Consider the following 15,670-nt stretch of genomic DNA (forward strand, 5'->3'; position numbering starts at 1 on the left):
ATTTTTAAGATGTAACCTGTTCAGGAGGGCTATTCATGACGTTAGGCTTCTTGAGTCCCAAAGGAACACTTGTTTATACCGTCAAAACTAAACTTGTCATTTTATTCCGTTGACTTGCTGTTCGGCTATTATTTTGTGGGAGTCTTCCGACCGGAAATAAATACATGTTGTTTGGTCTTCAAATCTTATTTACGAGTAAAAGGTCATTAAAACTTAAAATTGAGCCCATAGCTCGTAAGTACCGTGAAATGTTTGGCGCGTGGCTAGTGCAACAATAATGCAACTGTTTTTTCTTCTAACTACCTGCGCAGTCTGATACTTTTGAAAATTATATGGTTTAAGGTTCGTCAAAATTCTGGTTTATTTGGTTTCGTTTTGATTTATGGCATTTGGCTGTTTTCCTTGTGGTGGCAACAAACAAAATTTTTACAAAATGGCCGAAGTTCTGAACGAGCAAGGAAATGCTGCCCGGGCGACTACGTTCCTCGAACATATGGCTGCATTAGACATTGACTCAGTCCCAGCATCACTGCGGATGTCAGGCATCGTGTGCACGATTGGCCCTGCCTCACGATCTGTAGAAACGTTGGTTCAGCTGATGGAGGCCGGCATGACAGTGGTGAGGTTGAATTTTTCGCACGGCACGCATGAATATCACAAAGAGACTGTGGATAATGTAAGAAAAGCGGCTGAAGTCTATGGTGAGAAAAGAGGATTTCCTTTCTCGCTTGGCGTTGCATTGGACACGAAAGGTCCTGAGATTCGCACTGGTTTGATTGATGGAAGTGGAACTGGAGAGGCAGTATTAGTAACTGGTGAAAAAATCACGGTCACCACTGATAAAGCATTTGCGGAGAAGTGCAGCAAGGATACGCTATACGTCGACTACGACAACATTACAAAGGTTATTAAAGCCGGAAGCCGGATATTTGTGGACGATGGATTGATTTCTCTGCAAGCGGAGGAAGTTAGCGGTAACAAAATCAAATGTGTCATCGAGAACGGCGGAAAGGTTGGCTCTAAGAAAGGAGTCAACCTGCCAGGAACCCCCGTGGACCTGCCTGCGGTATCCGAGAAAGACAAAGGAGATCTTGAATTGGGATTGGATGTCGGAGTTGATTTTGTGTTCGCGTCATTCATTCGTGATGCTGAGGGTGTTCATACCATCCGGAAAATTCTCGGAGACAAAGGAAAACACATAATGATCATACCCAAGCTGGAAAACCACCAAGGTATAAAGAACATGGACTCAATCATTGACGCCGCAGATGGCATCATGGTAGCCCGTGGAGACATGGGCATCGAAATTCCTCCGGAGAAGGTATTTATTGCACAAAAAGGTATGATTGCACGCTGTAATATCGCCGGCAAACCGGTGATTTGTGCCACTCAGATGTTGGACTCGATGATCGAAAAGCCCAGACCTACCCGAGCAGAGGTCTCTGATGTGGCCAACGCTGTCCTGGATGGCGCTGACTGTGTCATGCTCTCGGGAGAGAGTGCCAAGGGCCTCTACCCCGTGCAGTGCGTTTCCATCATGGCCAAGATATGCAAGGAGGCGGAGGCTGCAATTTGGCACAAGAGCACCTTCTTGGACCTAACATCGCAGATTAGCAAGGCGGACCACGCGCACTCGGTGGCCATCGCGTCTGTGGAGGCGTCGTTCAAGGTGAAGGCGTCGGCCATCATCGTGCTGACGACCAGCGGCCGGTCGGCGCACCTGCTCAGCCGGTACCGGCCGCACTGCCCCATCATCTGCGTGACCCGGCACGCCATGGTGGCCCGCCAGTGCCAGCTGTACCGCAGCATCTTTCCGCTGCTGCACACTGCCGCGCGCCAGAGCGACTGGCTCCAGGACGTCGAGCTGCGTGTCCAGTACGCCATGAAGTTCGGCAAGGACAGGGGCTTTGTTGCCAAGGGCGACCCGGTGCTCATTATCACCGGCTGGCAGTCGGGCGCAGGATACACCAATACCATGCGCATTGTCTACGCTCAGTAGCCAGCCGCCTTATGGGTTATTTGTCACCAACAATGTATCAGTTTGTTCTAAAACAGTTTTCATTTGATTTATCCTCTGGCCCTCCTACATAATAAAATTGTTACCTACCCAATAAAATGTTTTGAATGAGGTATGCTTATGTGAAACGATGAATTGGAAATATTTTTGGACAGCGTTGGAGGCAACATTTTCTTTTTCAACGTCGAATTCGGTTGAAAAGGGTGTAACGCCGATGACACAGCAATACCTCAATTCGGTGTCCATACGTAAGCCAAGTGAATGCGTGCTAAAAAAAGTGGCTTCTTATTTTTCGCGTTAAAAATGGCTGTCCAATCCGGTCGGTTCATGCTATCTATAGTGAAATGTATGTCTTGTGTTTGATATCGGTGACCTTGGGCAGTAGCGACGGAACACCCTCAATTAGGGGGGGGGGGGCACTGCCGACTTTTGGTCTCATTCCTTCCATGCAACGCCCATAGGGCTAATGTTAAAATGCCAAATTAAAGGGGGGCACGGTGCCCCAGTGCCCTCCCCGTTCCGCCGCCTATGACCTTGGGTCTTTTTTCGACCTCTTTTATGCGTGAATGGGGGAGAAAGAAGGAACGACACCTCTTTTACAAGAATTTATTCTAAACTCATCGTCAGTGGCGGCGGAAGGTAATTTTGGATGGGGGTGCAAAGTTTTCTCAAGGGGCCCCTCTGGAAGTTTTGGGCCCCCTTCATTTTTTTTTAGTGATTATTTAGTGACCCCTGGGATATGCACGGGGTCCCAGGAGCTCGCGTGTGAGCCCAAATATTCGGCTGGCGGCTACTAGAACCAGCATGGGGATTCTTAGGACTTAGAAGCCGCTTAGACCCACATTTCATGGGTCATGAGTCCCAAGAGTCGATGTAGGGGCCATAAAAGCCGGTGTAGGGCCCATGGCCCCATAAGTTCCGACATTGAGACTCTCAGAGGCCAGCGACGGGGCACCAAGAGCAGATAAAGTGCCTCAACAAGCCGACATGGGGCCTGAGAATCAGTGTGGAATTCCAGGAGCCTGCGTGAGCTCTCGGAGACCTTCGTATTTCGTAAGGTCCACAAAGGTCGTTGGGTCCTCTGAATCTGAACTCTGCGGGGCCCTCAGAGGCCAGCATGTCTCCTGGCACCTGTCTGCGTTGAGGTGAGACCCTCCGAGGCCGTCGTAGGGTTCTTCAGAGGCCAGCTTTGGCCCATGAAGCCTTCGTTAGGCCCTAGAAGCCGTCAAGAGGGCCCTCAAAGGTCAGCATGGCCCCTGGAGCCTGCCTGCGTCGAGGCAAACGACAGAGGCCGTCGTGGAACCCTCAGACGCCAGCGTGGGCCTTTGGAGCTTGCGTTGGGTCTTAGAGACCATTGTGAGGGCCCAGAGAGGTCGTCGTCAGGGCCCTCAGCCCCTCAGGGACCATCCTTGGGTCCTCAGAAGTTGTTGTGAGGGCCCTTAGAAGCCTTCGAGAGGATCATCAGAGGTCGTCATGAGGGTCCTTGGCCATAGTGAGGGTCTTCATGGGCCCCCAGATGCCTTTGCAGGGCTCTCAGAGGCCTTGGTAAGACCGCTAGAGGCCATCGTTAGGGCCCTCAATAGACCGTTGCAGGGCCATCAGATGCCAGCATAGCCCCTGCAGCCTGGTTATGTTGGGGCCCTCAGAGGCCGTCGCTGGGCCGTCTGAAGCCAACTGGGCCCTCAGACTTGAGTTGGGTCTAGGGCCGTCATGAGGGCCCTCAGAGGCCAGCGGGGCCCCCGGAGTCCTGTGGGACCCTTAGCGGTCGTCATGAGGGCCCTTAGTGGTCGTTATAGGGCCCCAGGGGACAGAGGTCGTCGTGAGAGCCCTCAGAGATCGTAAGGGCCCTCAGAGGCTGTCATAGGGCCCTCAGAGGCCAGCGTGGCCTCTGGAGTCTCCTTGGGGCCCTAGAGTCTCTGTGGGACCCTCAGCGGTCGTCATGAGGGCCCTTGGTGGCCGTTGTAGGGCCCCAGGGGACAGAGGTCGTCGTGGGAGCCCTCAGAGATCGTCATAAAAGGGCCCTCTGAGACCGTCGTGGGGCCCTCAGATGCCGTATGGAGCACCAAACGCGGCTCGGAACACTTCTAGTCGGTGTGGGGGCCCCAAAGACTAGCATGGGGCGCTCCTGACCATAATTGGACATCCCGGATGATTCCACATCAGTGTTCGTTTCTCGATCACTGGTTTTCAGGAGAAAATGTATTGGGTGGTGCGACGGGCCTCTTGTACGGATTTTCGGGGTGCAGCTGCACCCCCTGCACCCCCTATTCCGCCGCCACTGCTCATCGTTCAATAAAACGTCAAAGTTAGAACGACAAATATTACGATATATTTGAGAATGTTGTACAATCTACGTTAAAACATATTCCAGGTCATTGACCTTGACTTTGACTTCTGTCCACGCCTTACCCTGTCGACTATCCCCGACATGATTCGATTGGTGGCCTCCGCAATCGGCCTGCTCGCCGGAGACCAATTCGGTCAGTTCGGTCTCGCTCAGTCGTGTACGTAGATAATAGACTGCAGAATATGCATCAGTTTGTAGTTCTGTTGGTCTGTATTGTTTGTCGCTGACCGCACTTTCTTGCTTGTGACCTGTCCCTGACGTCGCCATCCTGTTTTTCGTCGCTGTCCTATTTGTGGCCTGTCCCTGACACGCCGCTGTCCTGTTTTGGTCTGCTCGTGACTACACTGTCCTGTTATTGTTTGCTCGTGACTACTGTCCTGTTATTGTCTGTTCGTGACTACACTGTCCTGTTTTGGTCTGCTCGTGACTACACTGTCCTGTTATTGTCTGTTCGTGACTACACTGTTCTGTTTGTGGACGGTCGTCAAGTTAGATAGATGTAAGTGAATCCTAATCTATAATCTAAGATTCGGAATCAGGCGAGCCCCTACGATTTGGACCAAACTTGGTCAGTGGATAGTACGAAACGTCCTGATTACGATGCACCCAAAATCTAAGCTCGGCCCGCCATATTCACGAAGTTACTGATATTTGAATTTCAAGGTCATTCAGGCGAGCCCCTACGATTTCCGTCAAAATTTGTGTACGGAAACTCTAGATGCTCTTCATTACCAATATCACAAAAGTTAAGCTCGGCCCGCCATATTTACGAAGGTACGGAGGTTTGAATTTCAAGGTCATTTGGGCGAGCCCCTGCGATTTCCGTCAAAATTGGTATACGGACATATTACATCTTCCTCATTACAAATATCATAAAAGTTAAGCTCGGCCCGACATATTTTTCAAGTTACGGAGTCACAAAGTTACGAAATTTCAAGGTAATTTTGCCAGCCCCTCCGATTTTCGTCAAAATTTGTAGGCAGACACATTACATGCTCCTCATTACGAATATCGTAAAAGCTAAGCTCGGCCCGCACTATTTCAAAAGTTACAGATGTTTGAATTTCAGTGAGTTTCAAACCTCAGTAACTTTTGAAATAGTGCGGGCCGAGCTTAGCTTTTACGATATTCGTAATGAGGAGCCACTGAACTCTAATATATACTGGAAGGAGCATTGGTGACTTGTTTTTGTCTATCGATTTCCGCCATGTTGTGTATACCAGAAATATAAATTGCATGTACGGTAGCAGAGGTGCAGTTTAGTGAGAGGTATACTACTCAAAAGTGCTGCTGCTTCATGCTGGCAGTTTGATTGCAGTGATCAACTTTTCAAGACTTTGGTATACACAACATGGCGGAAATCGTTAGACATTGTGGCCCATATACGGCCAAGGCGAGTGCCTTATAGTGTACGCGATCATAACGGTTTTGGATTAGTGGCACCGATCCCCCAGCCTTGTAACAATCGCGTCACCATTGTAACCCAGCGTGTCGACGCCATGTTTTTAGAAAACAATTGATGGACGTCCTGCGGCTCTTCATCCGTTGTATCTCTCGCAATCGAACGAACACTATAAATGGCGACAAGGATGAGATTCCTTGTTGAGTGATAACCACTGTGGTCGAACAGTGTCGGTAGTCTTGCCGAGAGGAATTTCGAGTGCGAGTTTATCAATTCAGAATGAGCCTGGACGGCGTGCAGCCTCCCGCGCCGTTTTTGCCCAGCCCTGGAAAACCCGCTGTTGACTGGCAGACATGGGAGGGCAAATTTGTTAATTACCTCCTCGCCATCTCTGGCGACACCTTCAACCCTGCCCGGCAGCGCGCTGTTCTCCTTCATTGTGTTGGCGACGAAGCGTACCGGCTGTACGGGACCCTGCCCCCCGGCGTGAAGGCTGACGGCGAAACGGACTTTGACTTGGCTCTGCGCCAACTGCGTGAGTTTTATACTCCGCGCACCAACGTCATCGTGGAGAGGTTCAACTTTCGTCAGCGTGGACAACATGACAGTGAGACAACTGCAGACTTTGTGTCAGCTCTACGCGGTCTGGCTCGAACGTGTGAGTTCGGGGCCATCACAGACGAACTGATCCGTGACGTAGTGGTTGAAAAGACTGTGCACCCCAGACTCCGAGAACGGTTCCTCCAGGATAAGGACCTCACCCTGGAGAAGGTGCTGGTGATGGCAGAGGCCTTCGAGCGCTCCCTGCGTGAAGCTGCTGCCATGGCCCCTCCTGCGCTGCAGCTCGGAGCTGTGGCCAAGGTCAGCACAGGCCCACGACGCCGCACCACCCAGCCATCGTTACCCAGCCCAGCCACCCAGTGCACCAACTGTGGTCGGAAGGATCACCAGCCAAGGGATAAGTCGTGTCCCGCCAAGAAGGTGGTCTGTCATCAGTGCGGCAGGAAGGGACACTTCGCATCCTGGTGTCGCAGCAAGGAGAAGCCGCCTGCCTGCAAGGAGCTTCAGGTGCTCTCCTGCTCCACCTCAACCAGTTCCAAGATGACCTGTACCGCATCAGTGACTGCTAGTACAGGTGTGCAGCGAGATGTGCTGCTCCAAGTCGACACGGGTGCCTCCTGCTCCATCCTCAGCATGGACCTGGCACGTAAGCTGTTCAAAGGGGTGCCCTACGAGTCGTCCACTGCCAGCCTGTACGGGTTTGCCAAAACCCCACTGTCAGTGAAGGGCACACTGCCCACAGTCGTCCGCTTCAATGGTCAAGAAGCTACAACAGACTTCTTCCTGGTGGAAACTCCGAATCAAGAGGCTATCATGGGGTTGAACCTGATCAACGCCCTCGGCATCACTCTCCACCCGGCTTCCAACAGCATCTACAGCGTGGAGGCTGAAGCCCAGCCACTGCCTGCCATCGAGCACTACGAGCACCGCATCGTGCTGAAGCCTGGTGCTACTCCAACAGCCTACAGGCTCCGCCGACTTCCCCTCTCAGTCCGTGAGGAAGTGTCGGCCGAGCTGCAACGTCTGCTGCACGACGGCATCATCGAGAAGATCGACGCATCTGAGTGGGTCAGCCCCCTCGCCGTGTCCAGGCGCAAGGATGGCCGGATACGAGTCTGTGTCGACCTCCGTGGACCCAACTCGCAGATCGTTGCAGAGGTCCATCCCCTGCCTACAATTGACGAGCTGGAATCGAAACTGCACGGCAGCGTCTACAGCAGGATCGACCTCAAGACAGCGTACCATCAACTTCGCCTGCACAAGGACTCCAGAGACATCACGGCCTTCCTGACGCCTGATGGTCTCATGCGGTACACACGAGTGCCGTTCGGTCTCGTCTCAAGTGGAAGCGCCTTCCAGAAGCTCCTCAGCAGCCTGCTGAAGGGTGTCCCAGGTTGTGGGCACTACCTGGATGATATCCTGGTGTCTGGGAAAGATCACCAAGAGCACGACACCCGCCTCAAGGAGGTCATGGACCGCCTGGCCCGAGCCAACGTGACCATCAACAAGGACAAGTCCGTCTTCAGGCAGACCAGCATCGAGTTCTGCGGTCACAAGCTCTCTGCAGCTGGAGTGGTCCCACTCCAGTCAACCGTCCGCGCTGTGATCGAGGCGCCTCCGCCCTCCGACGCTCGGGAGCTACGTAGCTTCCTAGGGACCACAGGATGGTTCAGCCGCTTTGTGCCAGCGTACGCCTCAGTCGTCCGACCGATGGCTCACCTCCTCAAGAAGGACGCACCGTTCCAGTGGTCCGAAGAACAGCAGGCCGCCTTCAACAAGGTGAAACAGCTGATCTCGACGAGCCCCGTCATGCGCCCGTTCGACCCGCACCTGCAGACGATTGTCACCTCCGACGCGAGTGACCGAGGCGCCGGTGCTGTCCTCACACAGGTTCAGCCCAGCGGTGAGGAGCGGCCGGTCGCCTACTGGTCCCGCTCGTTCACGGAAGCCGAGTCCAGGTACTCCGTGTCTGAAAAAGAAGCGCTCAGTGCAGTCAACGCAGTGGAACACTGGCGTATCTACCTGTGGGGACGCTTCTTCAAGCTCAAGACCGACCACTCGGCGCTCACTACCCTGCTGACGCCGAAGTCGTCCAACCGCGCCGGAGCTCGAATCGCCAGGTGGCAGGCTCGTCTCCTGCCCTACTCGTACTCTGTCGAGTACAAACCGGGACACACGATCCCTGTCGCCGACGCGCTGTCCCGGCTTCCGCTCCCAGACACGTCCGGCGCCGAGACTGACGGGGACGACATCATCGCTCTCGTCACAGACGACGCCACAGACGCGCTCCCAGAGTCGGAGATCCGAGCAGCGTCAGAAGCCGACCCAGCGCTGAGCGAGGTGCGGGAGGCCATCCGCACAGGCTGGCCGGCCTCGGCGCGAGAGTGCTCGCCGACGCTCCGACCGTTCTTCGATGTCCGTCATGAACTTCAGCTGCGCGATGACAACATCATCCTGCGAGGCCCCGACCGAGTGGTCGTCCCGCTCGCCCTGATCGACAAGTACCTCCAAGTGGCTCACCGGTCGCACGAAGGCATCGTGCGCACGAAACAGCTGCTCAGAAGTCTCGCGTGGTGGCCCGGCATGATGCGAGCCACTACCGACCTCATCCGCGACTGCTCGACCTGCCAGGCCAAGGACGCCGTCCTCTCTCAGGGCGCGCGCCCCGCTCCGCTGCAGCCGGTCCCGCTCCCGGACCGGGCCTGGTCCAAGCTCGGCATCGACGTCGTCGGACCCATCGCAGGTGCGCCGCCTTCAGCCCGCTACGCCATCACAGTCATCGACTACGCCAGCAAGTGGCCAGAAGTCGCCCTGACATCGTCTGTCGAAACCGATGACGTCATCAGTTTCCTCAGCAGCCTGTGGTCTCGAGAGGGCTACTGTGACGAGCTCGTTAGCGACAACGGCCCCCAGTTTACAAGTGCCAAGTTCGAGAAGTACCTGAGTGACCGCGGTATCCAGCATCGGAAGTCGTCTCTCTACTGGCCGCGGGGAAACGCGGCCGTCGAGCGGTTCAACCGAACCCTCAAGACGTGGCTGCTCGAAGCCGCTCAGCAGTCGCCGCGGACGCCACAGGCCTTCGCCGCGCACGTCACGCGCCGCCTGGCTCTGTACCGCACCGTACCGCACTGCACCACCGGGATCTCGCCCTCTGAAGGTCTGCATGGCCGCCGCATGCGCCTGGACCTGCCAGTGATGTCAGCCGACTCCGCTCCAGACGCCGGCCTGCACACGCGCGTGCAGACTCAGCAGCGCCGCAACGAGCGGAACTACAACCGGCGCCGCGGCGTGAAGGTACCCACCATCCAGCCCGGCGACAAGGTCCGCGTTCGCCGCCCTGGACACACGCCCAAGAACCTGTCACGGTTCGGACCGACACAGACGGTGGTCCGTCGTCTCGGCAAAGCCACATTCCTGCTGTCTGACGGCACACGCTACAACGCGTCTCACCTGGCGCTCGCCCCGGCAGCCAGTTCGGCAGAGACATCTGACGGCGACTCGCCTGCAGCCGGACTCGACCCGCTACCGACCGTGGCGGACCAGCGCGAGACCGCACACGAGCCTCGTCCGGTCACTCCCCGGCGCGAGGGCCTGCCAGCGGTGCGAGGAGACCCTCCTGGCTCCCCGGCTCCAGATGGACGTCGATCGGCCACTCCAGCGCCGGTTGACTCGCCGCGCTCGCCGCACCGTTCGGGTAACGAGCTGCCGCCGTCCTCGTTCGGCAGGCGTCGGTTCCAGCCCCGTAAGCTCGCCACCTAGGCCGTCGCCTAGCCCAGCTCAGACCCGCATGGCCCGGCGTAACATTTTGATATGACTCGTTATTCCGTACCGGGCGTGCTTTAACTTTATGTGTCGGGGTATATAGTGTACGCGATCATAACGGTTTTGGATTAGTGGCACCGATCCCCCAGCCTTGTAACAATCGCGTCACCATTGTAACCCAGCGTGTCGACGCCATGTTTTTAGAAAACAATTGATGGACGTCCTGCGGCTCTTCATCCGTTGTATCTCTCGCAATCGAACGAACACTATATGCCTCCCCCTGTGAGGAGCATGTAATGTGTCTGCATACAAATTTTGACGAAAATCGGAGGGGCTCGCCAAATGACCTTGAAATTCCGTAACTTTGTGACTCCGTAACTTGAAAAATATGGCGGGCCGAGCTTAACTTTTATGATATTTGTAATGAGGAAGATGTCATATGTCCGTATACCAATTTTGACGGAAATCGCAGGGGCTCGCCCAAATGACCTTGAAATTCAAACCTCCGTAACTTCGTAAATATGGCGGGCCGAGCTTAAATTTTGTGATATTCGTAATGAGGAGCATCTAGAGTATCCATACACCAATTTTGACGGAAATCGTAGGGGCTCGCCCGAATGACCTTGAAATTCAAACATCCGTAACTTCGTAAATATGGCGGGCCGAGCTTAGATTTTGGGTGCATCGTAATCAGGACGTTACGTACTATCCACTGACCAAGTTTGGTCCAAATCGTAGGGGCTCGCCTGATTCCGAATCTTAGATTATAGATTAGGATTCACTTACATCTAACTTGTTACTTGACGACCGTTGTTTGTGGTCTGTTCGTGACTACATTGTCCTGTTATTGTCTGTTCGTGACTACACTGTCCTGTTTGCGGTCTGTTGGTGACTGCATTGTCCTGTTATTGTCTGTTCGTGACTACACTGTCCTGTTTGCGTTCTGTTCGTGACTATGTTTTTCTGTTTGGTGTCTGCTTGTGACTATACTTTCCTGTTTCTTGTCTGTTCGTGGCTACACTGTTCTGTTTGTGGTCTCTTCGTGTTTACGCTGCTCCTGTTTATTGTCAGGTGACGATGTCGCAGGGCAGCTCAGCGGGCTCCCCCGGGGAGGCCATCTGCGTCGTGCCCGGTACGTGACTCTGCGTAACTCAGACTGACCGGGCAGCGGCCGACCTAACCCTACCGGCCCTTGATACGCTGTGTGAAACCGACCTAACGAGCGAGGTAGCTCAACTTCCAGGGCTAGTGGGGCACTTGAGCCCCGGTTATGTTAGGAGGACTGATTTATGGACCAGGGTTCACCCGAGATGTGTATAACTTAATGCACTTTGGTCGCGTGCCACCAAGAGTATCGTATGCGCAATGCGTGCTGTAAGCCTCTACAGCTGCCGCTCCTGCCTATGGTTGTCCGGTGTGTTGCTGACTGCCGCTCTGGGCCGCTCCTCAGGCGACTGTCTGTGTGCCGCTGACGACAAACATGTCGCGGGCAAGGGCACAATTGAGCGGTCCGGCTACATATACTCCTGCCTGGTGGGGCGTGTGTACACACAGCAGCAGCAGGACAAGGTTAGTGCGCGGCGCCGGTCCGTAATCAGAGCTCTGTTTCGACACTTTCGACCATTGTGCTTTCGATCCGTGTTCGACTCGGTCGTTCGATCCGTGATTTATTTGGACAAAATATTTTGGCCAGCGGTGAATAAAGTCAATGACCTACTGAATGTCTGGACACTTGACTTCTGATCCCTAACTTATAACCGTCACCTTGGAGCTCTAGCCCCTGACCCCTGCTCCCTGACCTATACCCCTGCTTCCTGACCACTCCTGACCTGACCCCTACCTCTAATCTCAAATCCCTACCTCTGCCTTCTGACCCTTGACCTCTGACCGCTGACCTAACTTAGTTTGGGTGTAGAAACTTGCATTTGTATTGGTATTATTTGTGTAGAACTGGGTAACTGCTTTAAATTGAACTGTAACGTATGATGGTGATGCATGCGAGTTGTTCGAGCCCTTTGTAAGTTAGGATGTTACTCAATTCAACCCTACCCTACCCTACCCTACCCCTTGACGGTGAGGGTAATTTTGAGCGCAATTTGGGCGAGCCAAATATTTTTTTGAGCCCTTTGGTTGCCTGTCGTCAGCCTGTCGTCAGTCAAAAATTTGGTTATGTCGTCTGACCGCTACCCTGACTTCGGATCCCTGACCTATAACCGTGACCCTGGAGCTCCGGCCCCTGCTCTCTGACCCCCACTTCTAACCCTGTCCCTGACCCCAGACTTCTAACTTTGTCCCTGACCCCCCCCTTCTAACCCCGTCCCTGACCCCAGACTTCTAACCCCTGCCCTGCGCCGTCAGACGGAGCTGGTGGAGGTGCGCACTGGCCAGGAGCAGAACATTGTGCCCACGGCGGGCAGCGTCGTCACCGCTAAGGTCAGTCGAGCGCTACGCTCGCCCTGTCAGGGACACCCGTGGTAATCTCACAGTGGCGGGAGCCCGCCCGGTGCCCAAGCCTCAGATAGTGTGGCCCGTCCACTCAGGGAGGCTAGGGAAAGATGCACTATTCTAGGCCACAGGTCACGTCGTTAATGAGTCCGTCGTAATTTTGCTCATTCGGGTACGTATTTGACCCCCCCCCCCCTTATGAAGCTGGTCCATAGGCCACTTATGTGAACCCGTCATAACTCTGGCCCATAGGTCACATAACTATGTGAACCCGTCTTAATTATGGCCGGGGCTCATAGGTCACTGATGTGAACCCGTCCCAATTCTGGCCCATAGGTCACTGATGTGAACCCGTCCCAATTCTGGCCCATAGGTCACTGATGTGAACCCGTCCCAATTCTGGCCCATAGGTCACTGATGTGAACCCGTCCCAATTCTGGCCCATAGGTCACGTATGTGAACCCGCGCTTCCTCCGCTGTGAGATACTCTGCATAGGCGAGACAGTGTTAAAACACAAGTTCCGTGGCATGTTGAAGAAAGAGGACGTTCGGGCCACCGAACGCGACAAGGTCAAGATGTACGAATGTTTCCGACCGGGTGAGTCCTTTGAAGGCAGCTTTGAGCTCATATAGACAGTTTTTATTTTAAATATTTTCTAGTGCATTTTAAAAATCAGCTGATACTTTCGAACTGCATTAATGGGATAGATCCTGCAGCTGTTTATGGATATCGCCTGGCTCCTTTCTTCTTCTCGTTTCGGTTTGTTCCAGTTCGCAAATCTGCTGCATAATCTCAATGAGTCATTCCAAGGTACCGGAAGCCTCTCCTAGTTAGTTTAGAAATATGTTCGTGTAGTTACCCACAGTAAGTTATTCTAGTGACCGAGATGTTATAGTTGCTTTTTCTACTTTTCCTATTCCACTCGTTGGTGTGATTATTTGCTCACATCCCGGCTGGGTGCGCGGCGGTGTGTGTGTGGACAGGCGACGTCATCCTGGCCAAGGTGGTGTCGCTGGGCGACGCGCTCTCGTACGTGCTCTCGACGGCGGAGAACGAGCTGGGCGTGGCGCTGGCGCACAGCGAGGCCGGCGCGCTCATGGTGCCGCTCAGCTGGGCGGAGATGCGCTGTCCGCTGACGCAGGCGCGCGAGCTGCGCAAGGTGGCCAAAATACCGCCCGAAGACGTGGCGTTCCGACTGGCGCGCTCGGCGGCCGCCGACCCCGCCGCCGGCTGAGCGCCGACGCCACCGGCCCACTGTTGCATCGCCATCGCATTGTCTTGTCCATTGGTCGTCCATTAAGTTTCAATATAAGGGGGATATCATTGCTGAATTGTTTGTTAAGACCTTCCCGACCTAGTTTTATGATTATTCGAGACGAAGAACCAGGTTATGAAGAGTACGTTCCGAGACAGCTCCTCCGTGTGATACAGACAGCTCCTCCGTGTGATACAGACAGTTTGTTTTGTTTGTTTTGTTTTGTTTTGTTAGGCCCTTTCGGTCCAATTAGACCATTTCAGAGCCGGGAGGATGATAGGATATAGGGGGAGACATTGGTCTGGGCAGGCACCCTAGTGAGTTGCCGGGGCTGAGCCCGTCCAGAGGACAGGCCACCCAGCCCCAAGGCACTCACTGCACCCGGCTACGGGGTGCGCTCCCTCGGGAGCAGCGGTGCCGCTCCAAGGGAGCAGCCCGCATGAGATAAAGTTGCCTGTCCAGCCCGGAGGGGGTTGCGGCGTGGAGGAGAAGGATTTCAATATCCTGAGGATAGAAGCACGGAACGGTGGATACAGACAGTTCCTTCGTCTGCTACAGACAGTTCCTCCTGATACAGACAGTTCCTCCTGATAAAGACAGCTCCTCCTGATACAGACAGTTCCTCCTGATACAGACAGCTCCTCCTGATACAGACAGCTCCTCTGTCTGCCTTCCTTCCTCCGCGGCGAACCATCCGCAAACGCGTCGGTACAGTCGCGCCGATCGCCTGTATTTGTCGAGTCGGCTCCAAACGGGGTGCACGCGGGATGGCAATGGAAGTGTCGCCGACAGCGACACGCAGCGGCGGCATCAAGAACCACAGATTGCCGAGCCGACCGCCAGGCGCAATTGGCACACACAACATGAACGCTTCGGATGGAATGCAAATAAATACTGTGCGTGACAGGGGACAAATGGGTCCACTGCTGGCCCCTTTGCGGATCGGGGTGGCCGCGGTGAACCCGTCGGCCCATCGGCCCGCGCCCTGGACTGATAAGTCGCGCCAGCCGCCAGTGAATTTTCCCGGACGAAAAACAACTATCTTGCTTTCGACTAATCGAAAATTGCGACGTTAAACACCTGACAGGCTTTGGCGGCTGACCGGAGCGCAGGACTGGGTCCAGGACGGGTCACCGGGCCACTCGCTCATACCCCGACACGATGCACAGTGAACACAGACACAGCGAGACACGAGAGCCGGCGGGCCGGGCGGGCCCGCGCCGGGCGACACTACATCTATCGACCGAGCGACGCGCGCCGACACGTTTTGATTTAGACACTGATATAACGACGCAACCCACAACTCCAGATCCATCCAGCACACGGCAGATCAACCGGAGGTCCAGGCAGTCGCATGATTCCAACACAGACCAGACAGACAAATTCGTCCGCTCAGAGTGCAGAACCGATACCTATCCAATTTACGTTCAATGTTCACTGGTTCTGTAAGCTGTAATAGAGTGGTCCTGTATTCTAGTGACCCTGTGGTAACCCCAATGAAGCTTAGAGCTTCGCATTGTAGGCTGTTGGGCCTGTTGGTTCTTGGAGTTTAGCACTGGAGTCGACTGTTCGACTCGATAACAGTCCTGTGCTCTGATAGCCTTCTATCTGAATGACAACTTTTGCAACTGAGATTTTCGGCATGTTTTCAGAGCAAGTGAGACACAAACACTCAGTAATTAAACATGGGCTAGTTCGAGGTTGTCATCCCCATTGTGAAGCTCTGCTTCCTATAGTACCCATGGGAGTTGATATTCGGTGCGCATCATGTTATAAACTATGGGGGAGTTAAACTCCAGTAGACCTGTATGCCTATCCTGTCTTTGGGGCGGAATGGCCCTGGAAATCCTGCCAGAAGGCAAAGGGTTGGCTCGGGCCCA

The 15,670-nt window shown here is 54.4% G+C and overlaps 3 protein-coding genes across 6 annotated transcripts; all 3 read left to right on the forward strand.

The window, feature by feature from the left end:
* The first annotated feature begins 232 nt into the window (after window positions 1–232).
* On the forward strand, window positions 233–2,116 carry LOC122390006 (pyruvate kinase-like). Its single transcript, XM_043382564.1, has one exon. It carries the CDS (start codon window positions 383–385, stop codon window positions 1,997–1,999), a length of 1,617 nt encoding a protein of 538 aa, XP_043238499.1. The 5' UTR covers window positions 233–382; the 3' UTR covers window positions 2,000–2,116.
* Window positions 2,117–6,045: 3,929 nt separating this feature from the next.
* On the forward strand, window positions 6,046–9,818 carry LOC122389885 (uncharacterized protein K02A2.6-like). Its single transcript, XM_043382357.1, has 2 exons — window positions 6,046–9,692; window positions 9,797–9,818. Exons 1-2 carry the CDS (start codon window positions 6,046–6,048, stop codon window positions 9,816–9,818), a joined length of 3,669 nt encoding a protein of 1,222 aa, XP_043238292.1.
* Window positions 9,819–9,946: 128 nt separating this feature from the next.
* LOC122390016 (exosome complex component CSL4-like) lies at window positions 9,947–13,860 on the forward strand. Of its 4 annotated transcripts, none has more exons than XM_043382576.1 (6): window positions 9,947–10,021; window positions 11,161–11,221; window positions 11,540–11,658; window positions 12,448–12,522; window positions 12,982–13,132; window positions 13,519–13,860. In XM_043382576.1, exons 1-6 carry the CDS (start codon window positions 9,962–9,964, stop codon window positions 13,767–13,769), a joined length of 717 nt encoding a protein of 238 aa, XP_043238511.1. In that variant the 5' UTR covers window positions 9,947–9,961; the 3' UTR covers window positions 13,770–13,860. The 4 variants fall into 4 exon arrangements, with proteins under 4 accessions (XP_043238511.1, XP_043238527.1, XP_043238535.1 ...); XM_043382592.1 differs by lacking the exon at window positions 9,947–10,021 and adding an exon at window positions 10,787–10,823; XM_043382600.1 differs by lacking the exon at window positions 9,947–10,021 and adding an exon at window positions 10,907–10,942.
* The last annotated feature ends 1,810 nt before the right edge of the window (window positions 13,861–15,670 follow it).

Source organism: Amphibalanus amphitrite, unplaced genomic scaffold (genome assembly GCF_019059575.1).
Source record: "Amphibalanus amphitrite isolate SeventyFive unplaced genomic scaffold, NRLGWU_Aamphi_draft 000020F_arrow, whole genome shotgun sequence".
NCBI classification, from domain to species: domain Eukaryota; kingdom Metazoa; phylum Arthropoda; class Thecostraca; order Balanomorpha; family Balanidae; genus Amphibalanus; species Amphibalanus amphitrite.